This window comes from Ranitomeya variabilis, chromosome 2, assembly GCF_051348905.1.
Source record: "Ranitomeya variabilis isolate aRanVar5 chromosome 2, aRanVar5.hap1, whole genome shotgun sequence".
Taxonomy (NCBI): Eukaryota; Metazoa; Chordata; class Amphibia; order Anura; family Dendrobatidae; genus Ranitomeya; species Ranitomeya variabilis.
Window position 1 is genome coordinate 379,750,913 of NC_135233.1, and position 21,993 is coordinate 379,772,905.

At 47.1% G+C, this 21,993-nt stretch overlaps 1 protein-coding gene across 1 annotated transcript in view; it reads right to left on the reverse strand.

Moving 5' to 3' along the window:
* Window positions 1–12,399, reverse strand: part of LOC143806153 (class I histocompatibility antigen, F10 alpha chain-like) — a 200,250-nt gene extending 187,851 nt beyond the window's left edge. Inside the window, exon 1 of the mRNA XM_077286144.1 lies at window positions 12,246–12,399. Within this exon, the coding sequence (XP_077142259.1) occupies window positions 12,246–12,303 (58 nt within the window). The 5' untranslated portion in view covers window positions 12,304–12,399. The remainder of the gene's footprint in view (window positions 1–12,245) is intronic.
* Between the last annotated feature and the right edge of the window lie 9,594 nt (window positions 12,400–21,993).

Sequence of the window (21,993 nt, forward strand, 5' to 3'; positions counted from 1 at the left end):
CGGAGAGGAGACAGGGGCTGATATACAGGAGACAGCAGTCACACAATAGAGTACAGTGTTATACTGCCCCCCGCTGGGCGGAGAGGAGACAGGGGCTGATATACAGGACACAGCAGTCACACAATAGAGTACAGTGTTATACTGCCCCCCGCTGGGCGGAGAGGAGACAGGGGCTGATATACAGGACACAGCAGTCACACAATAGAGTACAGTGTTATACTGCCCCCTGCTGGGCGGAGAGGAGACAGGTGCTGATATACAGGAGACAGCAGTCACACAATAGAGTACAGTGTTATACTGCCCCCCGCTGGGCGGAGAGGAGACAGGGGCTGATATACAGGACACAGCAGTCACACAATAGAGTACAGTGTTATACTGCCCCCTGCTGGGCGGAGAGGAGACAGGTGCTGATATACAGGAGACAGCAGTCACACAATAGAGTACAGTGTTATACTGCCCCCTGCTGGGCGGAGAGGAGACAGGTGCTGATATACAGGACACAGCAGTCACACAATAGAGTACAGTGTTATACTGCCCCCTGCTGGGCAGAGAGGAAAAGTGAATGTGGGATTCTGATTTACCATTGTTATAATTAGGGAGATTAGAACTAGTGAGAGAGGAAAGTGTCGCAGTTTCGGAGTACGGTGGGTCCATCTTGGGGCACATTGACCTTCAGGAGTTGGGCCCTGTAACCTCCCATCTCTGATTCAGATGGCTGCTTTCTCCAGTGAGGTCTATGGAAGTTACAGAAAGAGCTGAGCAGGTGACGCTGTATCTCTCCAGTATATATTGCACATGCTGTGGATACACCGGACATGTTTACTATCAAAATGACACTTTACAAAACACTTGTCACTTCCTCAACAATTCAGCTAAATATCTTGAAAAACTCCCTGCGCCCCCCCTGATTCTGCTGTTGTTTTCCACTTTGTGCAGCGTCGCTCCATTGCAGCGCAGTATGTGAAATCTCTTATTGCAGATCAACCGGGAATTTCTGCCGCAGTGATTATTACATTCCGGCCGCAGCTCTGGCATTTTTATAACAAACAAGAAACGTTCAGGTGGCTCATATTAACCCCTTGAGGACCAGGCCTCACAAGGCGAGTTGTACTTTATGTAAGTTTTCATGTTTCAGTACATTTATATGAGCATCTAACTCAGGGGTGCACAAACTTTTTTTGTCCAAGGAAGACATTATGAGATCAAAATAATTCAAAGGGAGACAATAAAACTTAAAGGGGAATTATCACCTGAGATGCTTATGGCCGAGTGATACAAATATCTAATAGATGCCGTGACCACCTATCACCTCACCTGGGAGCGGGGCATCATCTCGTCCTTCATTTTCACTTCAGTAACAATAGACACCATGGCTGTAGCCTTCTTCATCAAGGGTTGTCCACTTTTGGACTTTCTTTTTTTCTTTTTTAACTTAAATGCATGTATTTTGGGCTAAACAAAAACATTTTTGCAATTGGGTTTCTATAAAATTTGGCACCGTTTGGCTTTGGTCATAAATCAGCTGAGAAAAGCTCGGAAAAAACACAGATAAGAGTAATAAACTCTCCCATCAGACCGTCATAGCGAGCTCACTGATGGATCCTCATAGCTCATTCTGTAGCCAGCAATAGTCAGTGTAACACAAAAGGCTATAGAAGGGAAATGCTGAAAAATGTGCAAAAATGAAGATTGCCTGAGCGGAGACCCCAGAAATAGTGATGTTTCCCCCTCAATATGATGCTCACAAGACGAGCAGCTTCTGTCATAGATTCCTGCGTCTTATACACTACGTTATGGCTTAGGAGAGAATATGGCCGGGTCACACTTGCGTGAGTCACTCGCATCAATACCCGGCATTGCCGCTGGCACTCAGGACCGGAGCGTTCAGCTGCATGTATTTTTATGTAGCTGCGCACATTCCGGACCCGAGTGCCGGCGGCAGTGCCGGGTATTGATGCGCGAGTTTGTCGCATTGCACTGCCAAGTGTGACCCCGGCCTAAGTCTGATATCACTGCACAACCGGAGGCTTCTTCACCCGGCGGAGATTGTCACACTGACCTGCAATGTGCGGGAAACCAAGGCTCCAATTCATCATTTGAGTTTTTTGTCTATGTCTCTCTCCTTTTTTGTCTTGTGTTATTAGTTGGAATTTTTGGAACTAAATTCTTAAAAATGGCGCACGCGATTCATGAATTTAGCACTAAGTCAAAAATGTTGTTTGTTCTGACTTGAACTGTTTTTATGAATTTTGTCTTAAAAAATTGCACTTTGTGCAAGAAATGAACCAATTTTTTGCATATTAAAAATACAGCGGGGGGCTGGAGTGGAGTGCCACCAAATTTAGTGACTTTTTTTTTTTTTTTAAAGTGTCAAATAAAGAATCAGACAAAAACACCTGGAATTGATCAACTCTGCCCACAAAGGAAAAAAAAGAAAAAGAAACAGGTGAGAGCATAGAAAACAGAGTTCAGAAAAGGCTCAAATAGAATAATGAATTGGGGTTAAATAAAGGTACAAAAATAGACAAAAAAAAGGCGCAAAGGCAATGATGAATCGGACCCTAAGGCCACGGTCACACATTCAGTATTTGGTCAGTATTCTGTATCAGTATTTGTAGCCAAAACCAGGAGTGGGTGATAATCCAGAAGTGGTGAATATGTTTCTATTATACTTTTCCTCTAATTGTTCATCTCCTGGTTCTGACTTACAAATACTGATGTAAAATACTGACCGAGTACTGACCGTGTGAACGAGGCCTTAAAGGGAACCTGTCACCTGAATTTGGCGGGACCAGTTTGGGGTCATATGGGCGGGGTTTTCGGGTGTTTGATTCACCCTTTCCTTACCCGCTGGCTGCATGCTGGCTGCAATATTGGATTGAAGTTCATGCTCTGTCCTCCGGAGTACACGCCAGTGCAAGGCAATATTGCCTTTCGCAGGCGTGTACTCCGGAGGACAGAGAATGAACTTCAATCCAATATTGTGGCCAGCATGCAGCCAGCGGGTAAGGAAAGGGTGAATCAAACACCCGAAAACCCCGCCCATATGACCCCAAACTGGTCCCGCCAAATTCAGGTGACAGGTTCCCTTTAATCTTCTCTGTGAACTTCCTGATTATCAAATAAGTCCTAACAAACAGGTGAAGATAATTGCCCCTAAGAAGACGGGACGTCTCCAGTCCGCATCGGGGACATCAGGTTGGGACAAAGGGAAATGTAATATTTCTGAGCCATCACTATGGTAATCTGATTGTTAAATCTATGAATATTTCTGTGATCGGGGAACATAATTGCTCCTGAGGTTTCAAGTGCCAGAATTTTCAGCCTTTGGAAACCACAGAAATGTAAAATCAACACAAATTTTGGCTACATATTACACACATATGCTGTATCTCAGATAGTAAAAATATCCTCACAAACATGGCGGTCATATTATTCCACTAGGAGGGTCCTATGGTAAGATATGACATACCTAAGAACAGTGTCAGACTGAAGAACATTGGGCCCACTGGAGGATTTGATTCTGAGGGCCCATCTTTCACCCCCCCCTGAAGAGCCCTGAAGAGCCCCATAGCAACTGCAAGTTTTGCACTATGAACTCTCCTGAAGGAGAAACCAGGGCCCTCCGGAGGATTCTCTGGTTCTCTGGTGGGCCAGTCCAACCCTGCCTAAGAATTATGTCCAGTAACCCGTCTTTCCTTGTATATTATTAGCTCTCACCTGACCAGGACGAGGGGTGAGGGGTCTGATTGGGACCCTTTAAAATATCCCATCCAGAGACCTCCAGGGTCAGACCCAGGAAAAATAAACTGTGAGGGACGCGGGAGACACCATTTTGATTTATTAATTTCAGGCCCAATATATTATCCAGACCTCTCCCTCTGCTCCCTGAACTGTGGCCCACCCATGAGATAAATTCATACATTTCAAAAGAACAGGAACTTGCCATATGGCAACAGAATTGGAGGCCTCGTGTTAATTAATGCGAAGAGGAAAACAGCTGGGACCCCTGCTGTCTTTTGTGCAGGGCTGCCAGCTAATGGTGGAGGTCCTAGAAACATAAAGATGAATTAAGAGAGTACTGTGCATCTCAGGGTTAATTTAAGGCCAATACACCACCAGAATCCTGGAAATCCACCGCACACATACCTGTGTCTCATCGTTCTCTGGCTGTCCCAGTTACTGAGCTATCGATACTGGCTCCGCAGAACCACTTAGCTGGGAATTATTTCAGCTAGGAAGTCAGGTTAGGAGATTTCAGTTCGGCCCAGAGTGGTGGTGGCAAGTATGAGAGGGGGTGAGATAGGGGTTAAAAACTAGCTACACAACTTTAGCCAGTGTCATTGTTCTGCCACGGAAGCTGCGGCCAGAACCAAAACACAGCTGCAGGCAGCATGTACTGTGCTGACCCCGATGCAGAACCAAAATAAATGTAGAGAAGCAAAACAAGAACCTAGCCTTTAGCCAGGGTTATTGTTCTGCCACGGAAGCTGTGGCGTGCCACGCATGGAGACAGACCAGAACTAAGAAAGTACCTGTGAACTCGAGTGCTTCCCTGGATCCACATGCCACAAGGACTGGTAATGTGACATATACAGCCAACTGCAATCCCATACCTATACCCTACCTTTAGCTGTACTTCTGGCTGTAATATCTGTATATTACTCGGTATATATTTGTATCATCCAGTGCGCCTTTCGGCAATTAAAATATCAATTAATTTTGGGCTGCTCTTTATCCTCGAATCCCAATTTCCCACGTCCGTGAGTCCGGCTAGTAGTTATACACTACCTGGGGTTGGTTTCTGACCCGATATAAGTTTGTTAACAGAGCGGGCTTATATTTATCGAAGAACTGGTGGCATCATACCGTTCTGGTGTTTTGGGGAGATCCTGGCAGTGAAGGACTGGACGTATATTGATATGACCCCAATGGCGAGGGTCTCAGAGATATCAGCAAGTCTGCGAAGTACAAAAATCCAGCTCATAGGGCAGTGGTAACTGGGTTGACCATATATCTACTCCTAACGCCAACACTAGAAGTAGCCGGGGAACATGCCTACGTTGGTCGCTAGATGTCTCGCGCCAGCCGGAGGACTAACTACCCCTAGAAGAGGAAAACAAAGACCTCTCTTGCCTCCAGAGAATAGACCCCAAAAGTAGGATACAAGCCCCCCACAAATAATAACGGTGAGGTAAGAGGAAATGACAAACACAGAGATGAACTAGGTTTAGCAAAGAGAGGCCCGCTTACTAATAGCAGAATGTAGTAAGATAACTTATATGGTCAACAAAAACCCTAACAAAAATCCACACTGGAGATTCAAGAACCCCCAAACCGTCTAACGGCCCGGGGGGAGAACTCCAGCCTCCCTAGAGCTTCCAGCAAGGAAAGGATACAGATTATGAACAAGCTGGACAAAAATGCAAACAAAAACAAATAGCAAAAAGCAAGATAGCGGACTTAGCTTAATCAAACAGGAACCAGGATCAGTAGACAAGAGCACTACAGATTAGCTCTGATATCAACGTTGCCAGGCATTGAACTGAAGGTCCAGGGAGCTTATATAGCAACACCCCTGACCTAACGACCCAGGTGAGCATACAAGGGATGAATGACATACCCAGAGTCAAATCACTAGTAGCCACTAGAGGGAGCCAAAAGGTAAATTCACAACAGTACCCCCCCCTTAGTGAGGGGTCACCGAACCCTCACCAAGACCACCAGGGCGATCAGGATGAGCGGCGTGAAAGGCACGAACTAAATCGGCCGCATGCACATCAGAGGCGACCACCCAGGAATTATCCTCCTGACCATAGCCCTTCCACTTGACCAGGTATTGAAGCCTCCGCCTGGAGAGACGAGAATCTAAGATCTTCTCCACCACGTACTCCAACTCGCCCTCAACCAACACCGGAGCAGGAGGCTCAGCAGAAGGAACCACAGGCACAACGTACCGCCGCAACAAGGACCTATGAAATACGTTGTGAATGGCAAACGACACCGGAAGATCCAGGCGAAAGGATACAGGATTAAGGATCTCCAATATCTTGTAAGGACCAATGAATCGAGGCTTAAATTTGGGAGAGGAGACCTTCATAGGAACAAATCGAGAAGACAGCCATACCAAATCCCCAACACGAAGTCGGGGACCCACACCGCGGCGGCGGTTGGCAAAACGCTGAGCCTTCTCCTGTGACAACTTCAAGTTGTCCACCACATGATTCCAGATCCGCTGCAACCTATCCACCACAGAATCCACTCCAGGACAGTCAGAAGGCTCCACATGTCCCGAGGAAAAACGAGGATGGAAACCGGAGTTGCAGAAAAATGGCGAAACCAAGGTGGCAGAACTAGCCCGATTATTAAGGGCAAATTCAGCCAACGGCAAGAAGGTCACCCAATCATCTTGATCAGAAGAGACAAAACACCTCAAATACGCCTCCAGAGTCTGATTAGTTCGTTCCGTTTGTCCGTTAGTCTGTGGATGAAAAGCGGCCGAAAACGACAAATCAATGCCCATCCTACCACAAAAGGATCGCCAGAACCTGGAAACAAACTGGGATCCTCTGTCCGACACAATATTCTCAGGAATGCCATGCAAACGAACCACGTTCTGGAAGAACACAGGAACCAGATCAGAAGAGGAAGGCAGCTTAGGCAAAGGAACCAGATGGACCATCTTGGAGAAACGATCACATATCACCCAGATGACAGACATGCCCTTAGACACCGGAAGATCCGAAATGAAATCCATAGAGATGTGTGTCCAAGGTCTCTTCGGGACAGGCAAGGGCAAGAGCAACCCGCTGGCACGAGAACAGCAAGGCTTAGCTCGAGCACAAGTACCACAGGACTGTACAAATGACCGCACATCCCTTGACAAGGAAGGCCACCAAAAGGACCTGGCCACCAGATCTCTGGTGCCAAAAATTCCCGGGTGCCCTGCCAACACCGAGGAATGAACCTCGGAAATGACTCTGCTGGTCCATTTAGCAGGCACAAACAATCTGTCAGGTGGACAAGAGTCAGGCCTACCAGCCTGAAATCTCTGCAACACACGTCGCAGATCTGGAGAAATAGCTGACAAGATAACTCCTTCCTTAAGAATACCCTCAGGTTCAGCGACTCCAGGAGCATCAGGCACAAAGCTCCTAGACAGAGCATCGGCCTTCACATTCTTAGAACCTGGTAAATACGAGACCACAAAGTCAAAACGGGAGAAAAACAATGACCAGCGGGCCTGTCTAGGATTCAGGCGTTTAGCAGACTCGAGGTACATCAGATTTTTGTGATCAGTCAAGACCACCACACGATGCTTAGCACCCTCGAGCCAATGACGCCACTCCTCAAATGCCCACTTCATGGCCAACAACTCCCGATTGCCCACATCATAATTTCGCTCTGCCGGCGAAAACTTCCTAGAGAAAAAGGCACAAGGTCTCATAGTAGAGCAACCAGGGCCTCTCTGCGACAAAACGGCCCCTGCCCCAATCTCCGAAGCATCCACCTCAACCTGAAAGGGAAGTGAGACGTCAGGCTGGCACAAAACAGGCGCCGAAGTAAACCGGCGTTTTAACTCCTGGAAAGCCTCCACGGCAGCAGGAGCCCAGTTAGCTACATCAGAGCCTTTCTTGGTCATATCCGTCAGCGGTTTAACAACGCTAGAGAAATTAGCGATAAAACGACGGTAGAAGTTAGCAAAACCCAAGAACTTCTGAAGACTCTTAACTGACGAGGGTTGAGTCCAATCATGAATAGCTCGGACCTTGACTGGATCCATCTCCACAGCAGAAGGGGAAAAAATGAACCCCAAAAAGGGAACCTTCTGTACACCAAAGAGACACTTTGAGCCTTTTACAAACAAAGAATTTTCACGCAGAATCTCAAAAACCATCCTGACCTGCTCCACATGCGAGTCCCAATCATCAGAAAAAAACAGAATATCATCCAGATAAACAATCAAAAATTTATCCAGATACTTCCGGAAAATGTCATGCATGAAGGACTGAAAAACTGAAGGTGCATTAGAGAGCCCAAATGGCATCACCAAGTACTCAAAATGACCTTCGGGCGTATTGAATGCGGTTTTCCATTCATCGCCCTGCCTAATGCGCACAAGGTTGTACGCACCACGAAGGTCTATCTTGGTGAACCACTTGGCACCTTTAATCCGGGCAAACAAATCTGACAACAGTGGCAAAGGATACTGAAATTTGACAGTGATCTTATTTAAAAGCCGATAGTCAATACAAGGCCTCAAAGATCCGTCCTTTTTGGCCACAAAAAAGAATCCCGCACCAAGAGGGGAAGAAGAAGGACGGATATGCCCCTTCTCAAGAGACTCCTTGATATATGAACGCATCGCGGTATGTTCAGGTACCGACAGATTAAACAGTCTCCCCTTAGGAAACTTACTGCCAGGAATCAAATCTATTGCACAGTCACATTCCCTATGAGGAGGCAGTGCACTGGACTTAGACTCGCTGAAGACATCCTGATAATCAGACAAATACGCCGGAACTTCCGAAGGCGTAGAAGATGCAATAGACAAGGGCAGGGAATCTCCGTGAATTCCATGGCAGCCCCAGCTTGACACTGACATAGCCTTCCAGTCCAAGACAGGATTATGGGTCTGTAACCATGGCAAACCCAAAACAACCAAATCATGCATTTTATGCAGAACAAGAAAACGTATTACCTCCCGATGTTCGGGAGTCATGCACATGGTAACCTGTGTCCAAAACTGCGGTTTATTTTTTGCCAATGGCGTAGAGTCAATACCCCTAAGAGGGATAGGATTTTCCAATGGCTCAAGCACAAATCCGCAGCGCTTGGCAAATGACAGATCCATAAGGCTCAGGGCAGCACCTGAGTCTACAAACGCCATGACAGGATACGATGACAGTGAGCAAATCAAAGTTACAGATAGAATAAATTTAGGTTGCAAATTACCAATGGCGACCGGACTAAGCACCTTAGTAAGACGTTTAGAGCATGCTGAGATAACATGTGTAGAATCACCACAGTAGTAACACAAGCCATTCTGGCGTCTATGAATTTTCCGCTCATTTCTAGTCAGGATTCTATCACATTGCATTAAATCAGGTGCCTGTTCAGACAACACCATGAGAGGATTTGCGGTTTTGCGCTCCCGCAACCGCCGGTCGATTTGAATAGCCAGGGCCATGGAATCATTCAGACCTGTGGGAATGGGAAAACCCACCATCACATTCTTAATGGCTTCAGAAAGGCCATTTCTAAAATTTGCAGCCAATGCACACTCGTTCCACTGGGTCAGCACGGACCATTTCCGAAATTTTTGGCAATACACTTCAGCCTCGTCCTGGCCCTGAGACATCGCCAGCAAGGCTTTTTCTGCCTGAATCTCAAGATTGGGTTCCTCATAAAGCAAACCGAGCGCCAGAAAAAACGCATCAATGTCAGCCAATGCCGGATCTCCTGGCGCCAGCGAGAAGGCCCAATCCTGAGGGTCGCCCCGTAAAAAAGAAATAACAATTTTTACTTGCTGAGCGGAGTCTCCAGATGAACAGGGTCTCAGGGACAAAAACAATTTACAATTATTCCTGAAATTTCTAAATTTAAATCGGTCTCCGGAAAACGGTTCAGGAATCGGTATCTTAGGTTCTGACATAGGATTTCTGATAACATAATCTTGTATGCCCTGCACACGAGCAGCAAGCTGGTCCACACTTGTAATCAAGGTCTGGACATTCATGTCTGCAGCAAACACAAGCCACTCAGAGTTAAAGGGGAAAAGAAAAAAAAATGAGAGAGAGAAAAAAAAAACTCAGAACTTTCTTTTTTATAATCCCGCTTCTGCAATGCATTTAACATTTAATACTGGCCTGGCAAACTGATATGACCCCAATGGCGAGGGTCTCAGAGATATCAGCAAGTCTGCGAAGTACGAAAATCCAGCTCATAGGGCAGTGGTAACTGGGTTGACCATATATCTACTCCTAACGCCAACACTAGAAGTAGCCGGGGAACATGCCTACGTTGGTCGCTAGATGTCTCGCGCCAGCCGGAGGACTAACTACCCCTAGAAGAGGAAAACAAAGACCTCTCTTGCCTCCAGAGAATAGACCCCAAAAGTAGGATACAAGCCCCCCACAAATAATAACGGTGAGGTAAGAGGAAATGACAAACACAGAGATGAACTAGGTTTAGCAAAGAGAGGCCCGCTTACTAATAGCAGAATGTAGTAAGATAACTTATATGGTCAACAAAAACCCTAACAAAAATCCACACTGGAGATTCAAGAACCCCCAAACCGTCTAACGGCCCGGGGGGAGAACTCCAGCCTCCCTAGAGCTTCCAGCAAGGAAAGGATACAGATTATGAACAAGCTGGACAAAAATGCAAACAAAAACAAATAGCAAAAAGCAAGATAGCGGACTTAGCTTAATCAAACAGGAACCAGGATCAGTAGACAAGAGCACTACAGATTAGCTCTGATATCAACGTTGCCAGGCATTGAACTGAAGGTCCAGGGAGCTTATATAGCAACACCCCTGACCTAACGACCCAGGTGAGCATACAAGGGATGAATGACATACCCAGAGTCAAATCACTAGTAGCCACTAGAGGGAGCCAAAAGGTAAATTCACAACAGTATATATACCGTATATCCGGCCTGGGACTGGTGATATATATATACCTCACTGCAGGGTGCCCCAATAACCAGTACGTGACAGGGCAGCCTCTCTGGCGACTACTTATCCTAGTTGCAGTTCCCTGACTGACCTGAGGGTAAGGGGAGCGCCAGAGAGTGGTGTCTTTGTAAGCTCCGTAACAGATATCCCCCAGCTCTCGTTCCTCATACAAAGAGTATTAATCTATACAAAAGTCAGCGTTTCTCCAGCGCAGAATCTCTCTCCGATCCAATCAGTAAGAAGTTTCTGGATTTATCCCTGTTTTGTGCTGTTTTCCCCTTGTATTTTCTCAGCACTGCACCTATCTATATTACAGCTATAATGTAATTCGCTTGCTGCTCTGAATGTTCCCACAACCTAGAAGCGGGAAAGTATAGCCTGGCTGTTACCCTGTGTATGCCGGGGTGCTGGCTGTGTACCTGTCAGGTGCTTGGGAAAGCTGGGTGGTGTACATGTTACTAGTGTGTTACCCCCGGCAGGCATCCTACTGGACTAACAAAAAGGCGGGTGGTGGCAGCAATTAGTGCGGTGTGGATGTGACCGGGCAGCACGGAGCCATTATCAGCCTATGGCGGCAGGTGAGTGGGGGAAGCGGAGCCCCCCATATAGTCACCTCCAAGTCACATGTTATGAGTGGGCGAATGAATCGTGACAGATGACAACACACCGATACATAAACTACAAGGAGAACACAACATAGGACATAAGTCCTATAACATATCCAAGCCCTTTCCACTTCCTGCCGACTTCAACTCAAAAATATTTCACAGATCTGTACATTCCTAAACCAAGAATCTGCAAAAACCTTAGTCCATGCCCTCATCATCTCTTGCCTCGACTACTGTAACCTCCTGTCCTGTGGCCTCCCCTCTAACACTCGCACCCCTCCAATCTATTCTAAGATCTGCTGCCCGACTAATCCACCTGTCCCCCCGCTATTCCCCATCCTCTCCCCTCTGTCAATCCCTCCACTGGCTCCCCATTGCCCAGAGACTCCAGTACAAAAGCCTAACCATGACATACAAAGCCATCCACAACGTGTCTCCTCCATACATCTGTGACCTCGTCTCCCGGTACTTTCCTGCACGCAACCTCCGATCCTCACAAGATCTCCTTCTCTACTCCCCTCTTATCTCCTCTTCCCACAATCGCATACAAGATTTCTCTCGTGCATCCCCCATACTCTGGAACCCTCTACCACAACATATCAGACTCTCGCCTACCATCGAAACCTTCAAAAAGAACCTGAAGACCAACCTCTTCCGACAAGCCTACAGCCTGCAGTAACCACTGATCGACTAAACCACTGCAAGATCAGCTCTATCCTCACCTACTGTATTCTCACCCATCCCTTGTAGATTGTGAGCCCTCGCGGGCAGGGTCCTCTCTCCTCCTGTACCAGTCGTGACTTGTATTGTGTAAGATTATTGTACTTGTTTTTATTATGTATACCCCTCCTCACATGTAAAGCGCCATGGAATAAATGGCGCTATAATAATAAATAATAATAAAATGTAATAATAACCTGTAATATAAGGTACAATCAGTGGTCGCCTCCATACTCACCAGAACACACCGCAGACACACAGAGGAGCAGCACAATAAGGGGCAACATCTTCCTCATCCTGCCCTGATATATGACGGGACGAACAAGACGTAACTTCACCTGAGACCCGAAACAGTAACACGACTGCCACAGTATCACAGGCACTGTGCACTGGAGGACGGAGCCCAGCTCTGATTGGATGGGAGTTACATCTTCCTCCAATAGGAAAATTAATCTCCAGATGAGCAGCAGTTACCGGGCAGAGGGAGGCTGGAGAGGTTAGACGCTGGAGAAAGTGAAAGTGAAAGCTGGAGAATTTCTAGAAATAACGAAATATTTTTAGAATTGAGAGTCCTCAGTGGTTGATACCTTTTAATGGCTAACTGAAAAGATGGTAACAAATTGCAAGCTTTCGAGACTACACAGGTCTCTTCATCAGGCAAAGACTAAAAGAAATTCTGAAGAATCACATATTTATGCACAACATAGCACAGAAAAAAAAAAAAGATCTAATGTTAAAAATAATAAAAAACTAAAAAATCGTTATATACTCACCGTCCGTTGGCCCGTCGGATCCAGACCCGGCCTTTCCCGCTCCTCGCGACACCCCAGTGACCGCTCCATGCATTGCGGGCTCGCGAGATGATGACGTAGCAGTCTTGCGAGACCGCTACGTCATCATATTGCGAGACCGCAATGCACTCTTGGGACCGGAGCGCGCGAGGAGCATCGGTAAACGCTTCGCCTGGATCCGGGGCCAACGGAAGCTTGCAATTTGTTACCATCTTTTCAGTTAGCCATTAAAAGGTATCAACCACTGAGGACTCTCAATTCTAAATATTTTTCTATCCACTGGCTAACACGGTACCAAGATATATATCTTTCCTGTAGAAATAACGAAGATTTATAGAAAACTTGTGAGATATTAAATAAGACACGTCCCATAGTGAATATGGGGGGAGAAGACACCGGCCGGGAAGTGCTGCCTCGTCTAACAATCCTCCTGGTAATGAGATCATACATGAGCCAGAACTGAGCTAAATGTAGAGATATAGAACCAGAACCGAGCTAAATGTAGAGATACAGAACCAGAACTGAAATAAATGTAGAGATACAGAACCAAAACCAAGCTAAATGTAGAGATACAGAAACAGAACTGAAATAAATGTAGAGATACAGAACCAGAACTGAGCTAAATATAGAGATACAGAACCAGAACTGAACAAAATGTAGAGATACGGAGCCAGAACCGAGCTCATGATATAATTACAGAACCAGAATATAGGAACATGTAAAACCAGAGGAGATTCTAGTTCTGACAAATGATTATTATTATTTTAAATATAAGCCACTGAAGAAAGCTGAAGACTGCTGTGCTCTCTCTGAAAATGCCATTGTAATCCAGCTTTCCCACTGTTTTTCATTACATTAATATATTATAATGTAATGTATTGTAGGAAGTAAAGACGAAGAGCTCAGGAGAACATACTGCCTGCAGCTGGATCAGCACAGTATGCAGCGCCCCAGAGTCCTGGTCGTTGCAGTAATGTCATTCTTCCACCAGGGGGAGTGATATTACGTCTGATGGCAATAAAGGAGATCTCCTGTTCAGGTATCACAGCCACACCACACATTTCACACTCTAGTCCACTAGGGGGAGCAAAGGTTCTATCTACTAGGCTACCCCTCACAGGTAAAACTGGTGGGTTGGTTAGAAAGTTAGAGAGTTCCTGGCTGGAGACTGAGAGAGAAAGGTCTCCAGGCCGAGCTGGCTGGAGCTAGGCCCAGCCAGATCCAGACTACGGTTTGAGGAAGAAGAGGGTTCACGGAGCTGCGCCTGCAACCCATGCGGCAGCATCCAAAGGAAGAGATATTGAAAGGAAGCGTGTTCTAGTGAGTGAGAAAAGAAGGCATAGCAACAAGTGGATACCAGAGGGGATAGTAGACGTGAGGAGCTGCATCCATCTGGTGCGCGTTCCGGTAGCCAGAATACCGAGGGAGTAAAGTGCTCTACGCCGTTGCTTCAGAGACTGGCAGGACAGTTAATTCCAAGTTGGCTGTCTGACCTAAGAACCTAAGCAGGCCCGATGGCAATTGTGGGGGTCGGGGCGTCTCTAGGGTCCCTATAAACAAGCCTCAGGCCATCAACATCACACGGGTTAGTCCTATCCATACCATCTGGGGGACTGTGAGAAAGACATAACATCTACAACAGTTGTGAGGACCTTACCGAGTTGCTCAGCAGGGAGGTACTTGTTATGACCCCAATGGCGAGGGTCTCAGAGATATCAGCAAGTCTGCGAAGTACAAAAATCCAGCTCATAGGGCAGTGGTAACTGGGTTGACCATATATCTACTCCTAACGCCAACACTAGAAGTAGCCGGGGAACATGCCTACGTTGGTCGCTAGATGTCTCGCACCAGCCGGAGGACTAACTACCCCTAGAAGAGGAAAACAAAGACCTCTCTTGCCTCCAGAGAATAGACCCCAAAAGTAGGATACCAGCCCCCCCACAAATAATAACGGTGAGGTAAGAGGAAATGACAAACACAGAGATGAACTAGGTTTAGCAAAGAGAGGCCCGCTTACTAATAGCAGAATGTAGTAAGAAAACTTATATGGTCAACAAAAACCCTAACAAAATTCCACACTGGAGATTCAAGAACCCCCGAACCGTCTAACGGCCCGGGGGGAGAATTCCAGCCTCCCTAGAGCTTCCAGCAAGGAAAAGATACAGATAATGAACAAGCTGGACAAAAATGCAAACAAAAACAAATAGCAAAAAGCAAGGAAGCGGACTTAGCTTAATCACGCGGGAACCAGGATCAGTAGACAAGAGCACTACAGATTAGCTCTGATATCAACGTTGCCAGGCATAGAACTGAAGGTCCAGGGAGCTTATATAGCGACACCCCTGACCTAACGACCCAGGTGAGCATACAAGGGATGATAGACATACCCAGAGTAAAATCACTAGTAGCCACTAGAGGGAGCCAAAAGGTAAATTCACAACAGTACCCCCCCCTTAGTGAGGGGTCACCGAACCCTCACCAAGACCACCAGGGCGATCAGGATGAGCGGCGTGAAAGGCACGAACTAAATCGGCCGCATGCACATCAGAGGCGACCACCCAGGAATTATCCTCCTGACCATAGCCTTTCCACTTGACCAGGTACTGAAGCCTCCGCCTGGAGAGACGAGAATCTAAGATCTTCTCCACCACGTACTCCAACTCGCCCTCAACCAACACCGGAGCAGGAGGCTCAGCAGAAGGAACCACAGGCACAACGTACCGCCGCAACAAGGACCTATGAAATACGTTGTGAATGGCAAACGACACCGGAAGATCCAGGCGAAAGGACACAGGATTAAGGATCTCCAATATCCTGTAAGGACCAATGAATCGAGGCTTAAATTTGGGAGAGGAGACCTTCATAGGAACAAATCGAGAAGACAGCCATACCAAATCCCCAACACGAAGTCGGGGACCCACACCGCGGCGGCGGTTGGCAAAACGCTGAGCCTTCTCCTGTGACAACTTCAAGTTGTCCACCACATGATTCCAGATCCGCTGCAACCTATCCACCACAGAATCCACTCCAGGACAGTCAGAAGGCTCCACATGTCCCGAGGAAAAACGAGGATGGAAACCGGAGTTGCAGAAAAATGGCGAAATCAAGGTGGCAGAACTAGCCCGATTATTAAGGGCAAATTCAGCCAACGGCAAGAAGGTCACCCAATCATCCTGATCAGAAGAGACAAAATACCTCAAATACGCCTCCAGAGTCTGATTAGTTCGCTCCGTTTGTCCGTTAGTCTGTGGATGAAAAGCGGAGGAAAACGACAAATCAATGCCCATCCTACCACAAAAGGATCGCCAGAACCTGGAAACAAACTGGGATCCTCTGTCCGACACAATATTCTCAGGAATGCCGTGCAAACGAACCACGTTCTGGAAGAACACAGGAACCAGATCAGAAGAGGAAGGCAGCTTAGGCAAAGGAACCAGATGGACCATCTTGGAGAAACGATCACATATCACCCAGATGACAGACATGCCCTTAGACACCGGAAGATCCGAAATGAAATCCATAGAGATGTGTGTCCAAGGTCTCTTCGGGACAGGCAAGGGCAAGAGCAACCCGCTGGCACGAGAACAGCAAGGCTTAGCTCGAGCACAAGTACCACAGGACTGAACAAATGACCGCACATCCCTTGACAAGGAAGGCCACCAAAAGGACCTGGCCACCAGATCTCTGGTGCCAAAAATTCCCGGGTGCCCTGCCAACACTGAGGAATGAACCTCGGAAATGACTCTGCTGGTCCATTTAGCAGGCACAAACAATCTGTCAGGTGGACAAGAGTCAGGCCTACCAGCCTGAAATCTCTGCAACACACGTCGCAGATCTGGAGAAATAGCTGACAAGATAACTCCTTCCTTAAGAATACCCTCAGGTTCAGCGACTCCAGGAGCATCAGGCACAAAGCTCCTAGACAGAGCATCGGCCTTCACATTCTTAGAACCTGGTAAATACGAGACCACAAAGTCAGAACGGGAGAAAAACAATGACCAGCGGGCCTGTCTAGGATTCAGGCGTTTAGCAGACTCGAGATACATCAAATTTTTGTGATCAGTCAAGACCACCACACGATGCTTAGCACCCTCGAGCCAATGACGCCACTCCTCAAATGCCCACTTCATGGCCAACAACTCCCGATTGCCCACATCATAATTTCGCTCTGCCGGCGAAAATTTCCTAGAGAAAAAGGCACAAGGTCTCATAGTAGAGCAACCAGGGCCTCTCTGCGACAAAACGGCCCCTGCCCCAATCTCCGAAGCATCCACCTCAACCTGAAAGGGAAGTGAGAAGTCAGGCTGGCATAAAACAGGCGCCGAAGTAAACCGGCGTTTCAACTCCTGGAAAGCCTCCACGGCAGCAGGAGCCCAGTTAGCTACATCAGAGCCTTTCTTGGTCATATCCGTCAGCGGTTTAACAACGCTAGAGAAATTTGCGATAAAACGACGGTAGAAGTTAGCAAAACCCAAGAACTTCTGAAGACTCTTAACTGACGAGGGTTGAGTCCAATCATGAATAGCTCGGACCTTGACTGGATCCATCTCCACAGCAGAAGGGGAAAAAATGAACCCCAAAAAGGGAACCTTCTGTACACCAAAGAGACACTTTGAGCCTTTTACAAACAAAGAATTTTCACGCAGAATCTCAAAAACCATCCTGACCTGCTCCACATGCGAGTCCCAATCATCAGAAAAAAACAGAATATCATCCAGATAAACAATCAAAAATTTATCCAGATACTTCCGGAAAATGTCATGCATGAAGGACTGAAAAACTGAAGGTGCATTAGAGAGCCCAAATAGCATCACCAAGTACTCAAAATGACCTTCGGGCGTATTGAATGCGGTTTTCCATTCATCGCCCTGCCTAATGCGCACAAGGTTGTACGCACCACGAAGGTCTATCTTGGTGAACCACTTGGCACCTTTAATCCGGGCAAACAAATCTGACAACAGTGGCAAAGGATACTGAAATTTGACAGTGATCTTATTTAAAAGCCGATAGTCAATACAAGGCCTCAAAGATCCGTCCATTTTGGCCACAAAAAAGAATCCCGCACCAAGAGGGGAAGAAGAAGGACGGATATGCCCCTTCTCAAGAGACTCCTTGATATATGAACGCATCGCGGTATGTTCAGGTACCGACAGATTAAACAGTCTCCCCTTAGGAAACTTACTGCCAGGAATCAAATCTATTGCACAGTCACATTCCCTATGAGGAGGCAGTGCACTGGACTTAGACTCGCTGAAGACATCCTGATAATCAGACAAATACGCCGGAACTTCCGAAGGCGTAGAAGATGCAATAGACAAGGGCAGGGAATCTCCGTGAATTCCATGGCAGCCCCAGCTTGACACTGACATAGCCTTCCAGTCCAAGACTGGATTATGGGTCTGTAACCATGGCAAACCCAAAACAACCAAATCATGCATTTTATGTAGAACAAGAAAACGTATTACCTCCCGATGTTCGGGAGTCATGCACATGGTAACCTGTGTCCAAAACTGCGGTTTATTTTTTGCCAATGGCGTAGAGTCAATGCCCCTAAGAGGGATAGGATTTTCCAATGGCTCAAGCACAAATCCGCAGCGCTTGGCAAATGACAGATCCATAAGGCTCAGGGCAGCACCTGAGTCCACAAACGCCATGACAGGATACGATGACAGTGAGCAAATCAAAGTTACAGATAGAATAAATTTAGGTTGCAAATTACCAATGGCGACCGGACTAACCACCTTAGTAAGACGTTTAGAGCATGCTGAGATAACATGTGTAGAATCACCACAGTAGTAACACAAGCCATTCTGGCGTCTATGAATTTTCCGCTCATTTCTAGTCAGGATTCTATCACATTGCATTAAATCAGGTGCCTGTTCAGACAACACCATGAGAGGATTTGCGGTTTTGCGCTCCCGCAACCGCCGGTCGATTTGAATAGCCAGGGCCATAGAATCATTCAGACCTGTGGGAATGGGAAAACCCACCATCACATTCTTAATGGCTTCAGAAAGGCCATTTCTAAAATTTGCAGCCAATGCACACTCGTTCCACTGGGTCAGCACGGACCATTTCCGAAATTTTTGGCAATACACTTCGGCCTCGTCCTGGCCCTGAGACATCGCAAGCAAGGCTTTTTCTGCCTGAATCTCAAGATTGGGTTCCTCATAAAGCAAACCGAGCGCCAGAAAAAACGCATCAATGTCAGCCAATGCCGGATCTCCTGGCGCCAGCGAGAAGGCCCAATCCTGAGGGTCGCCCCGTAAAAAAGAAATAACAATTTTTACTTGCTGAGCGGAGTCTCCAGATGAACAGGGTCTCAGGGACAAAAACAATTTACAATTATTCCTGAAATTTCTAAATTTAAATCGGTCTCCGGAAAATGGTTCAGGAATAGGTATCTTAGGTTCTGACATAGGATTTCTGGTAACATAATCTTGTATGCCCTGCACACGAGCAGCAAGCTGGTCCACACTTGTAATCAAGGTCTGGACATTCATGTCTGCAGCAAACACAAGCCACTCAGAGTTAAAGGGGAAAAGAAAAAAAAATGAGAGAGAGAAAAAAAAACCTCAGAACTTTCTTTCTTATAATCCCGCTTCTGCAATGCATTTAACATTTAATACTGGCCTGGCAAACTGTTATGACCCCAATGGCGAGGGTCTCAGAGATATCAGCAAGTCTGCGAAGTACAAAAATCCAGCTCATAGGGCAGTGGTAACTGGGTTGACCATATATCTACTCCTAACGCCAACACTAGAAGTAGCCGGGGAACATGCCTACGTTGGTCGCTAGATGTCTCGCGCCAGCCGGAGGACTAACTACCCCTAGAAGAGGAAAACAAAGACCTCTCTTGCCTCCAGAGAATAGACCCCAAAAGTAGGATACCAGCCCCCCCACAAATAATAACGGTGAGGTAAGAGGAAATGACAAACACAGAGATGAACTAGGTTTAGCAAAGAGAGGCCCGCTTACTAATAGCAGAATGTAGTAAGAAAACTTATATGATCAACAAAAACCCTAACAAAATTCCACACTGGAGATTCAAGAACCCCCGAACCGTCTAACGGCCCGGGGGGAGAATTCCAGCCTCCCTAGAGCTTCCAGCAAGGAAAAGATACAGATAATGAACAAGCTGGACAAAAATGCAAACAAAAACAAATAGCAAAAAGCAAGGAAGCGGACTTAGCTTAATCACGCGGGAACCAGGATCAGTAGACAAGAGCACTACAGATTAGCTCTGATATCAACGTTGCCAGGCATAGAACTGAAGGTCCAGGGAGCTTATATAGCGACACCCCTGACCTAACGACCCAGGTGAGCATACAAGGGATGATAGACATACCCAGAGTAAAATCACTAGTAGCCACTAGAGGGAGCCAAAAGGTAAATTCACAACAGGTACTACAACACCCGAGCGCTATAGGAAGGCTATTGAATTCCTCCTAGATAAGGAAACTCCGGATTTGCCTTCAGACCGGCCGGACTCTGCCTGCCCTGTGATCCAGTGCCCTGGACTGTGGACACTGAAGTCTTCAGTAAAGGTAAAGAGACTGCACCCTTTGTGTCCTCGTTATTCACTGCGCCTTACATCATCCACCATCACCATCTACACTTTGGGGAAGCCCTGGGGATACACTTCACCTGTGGGAAGGTATACCATCTAGCTGCCATAACATCACCCCAGCGGACCCCTAAGCTGCGTCGGTCACCCTGACCGAATACCACTGGTGGCGTCACGAACAAACAAACAAACTAACTCTACACCTTTAATTGGACGCCCCTCATAGGGCCACGGGCTGGGTCGGGCTACCATGACATCCCCCGTCGGGAACTGAAGGACCCGGTACCGAGTACCCCATTGCCCTACACGTTGTTGTGCTCCAAGTACATACTGCCTGCAGCTCGGCCAGCACAGTACATACTGCCTGCAGCTCGGCCAGCACAGTACATACTGCCTGCAGCTCGGCCAGCACAGTACATAATGCCTGCAGCTGGGTCAGCACAGTACATACTGCCTGCAGCTAGGCCAGCACAGTACATACTGCCTGCAGCTGGGTCAGCACAGTACATACTGCCTGCAGCTTGGCCAGCACAGTACATATTGCCTGCAGCTGGGTCAGCTGTTATGATCTGGTGACCTAGGAGCAGCATGAGACGTATTCTGGAGAAGGTGGTATCTGTACTGACCGCGGACCCTGAACTTAACACCGCAACTAGAAGTAGCCGTGGGATGTACCTACTGATCCTAGACACCTCGACACAGCCGGAGGACTAATTAACCCTATAGATAGAAAAGGGAAAGCTATCTTGCCTCAGAGAAAATTCCCAAAGGATAGGCAGCCCCCCACAAATATTGACTGTGAGAGGAGAGGAAAAAACATACACAGGCTGAAAACAGGATTTAGCAAAGGAGGCCAATCTAGCTAAAATAGGAAAGATAGGACAGAGAACTATGCGGTCAGTATTAAAATACTAGGAAATATCCACCACAGAAAATACAAAAAACTCCACATCTAACTAAAGACATGGAGGGTATATCTGCCTCTCCAGAGACTCCAGCTTGACTGCATAAATCCTTACACAGATTAAGCTGGACAAGAAAAAACATGAAATGCACTGAACAATAAGGCCCACAAAATGTGGGCTGCAAAACAAGCAGTACTTATCTTGGTGAAAAGACCAGGAAGCACGAGAGACCATGAAGAGATGTGAATCCTCCAGAAAACAGTGGACAACTGGCACTCACTAAAGGGTGAAGCCAGACTAAATAGCCCAGTCCAGAGTGAACACACCTGATAACTGCTGTGAAGGACAGACAGCAGCGCTACCACTTATAACCACCGGAGGGAGCCCAAGAACAGAATTCACAACAGTACCCCCCCCTTGAGGAGGGGTCACCGAACCCTCACCAGAGCCCCCAGGCCGATCAGGACGAGCCAAATGGAAGGCACGGACCAAATCGTCAGCATGAACATCAGAGGCAAGAACCCAAGAATAATCCTCCTGGCCATAACCCTTCCACTTGACCAGATACTGAAGTTTCTGCCTTGAAAGACGAGAATCCAAAATCTTCTCCACCACATACTCCAGCTCCCCCCCAACCAACACCGGAGCAGGAGGGTCAACGGAGGGAACCACGGGCACCACATATCTCCGCAACAAAGATCTATGGAACACATTATGAATGGA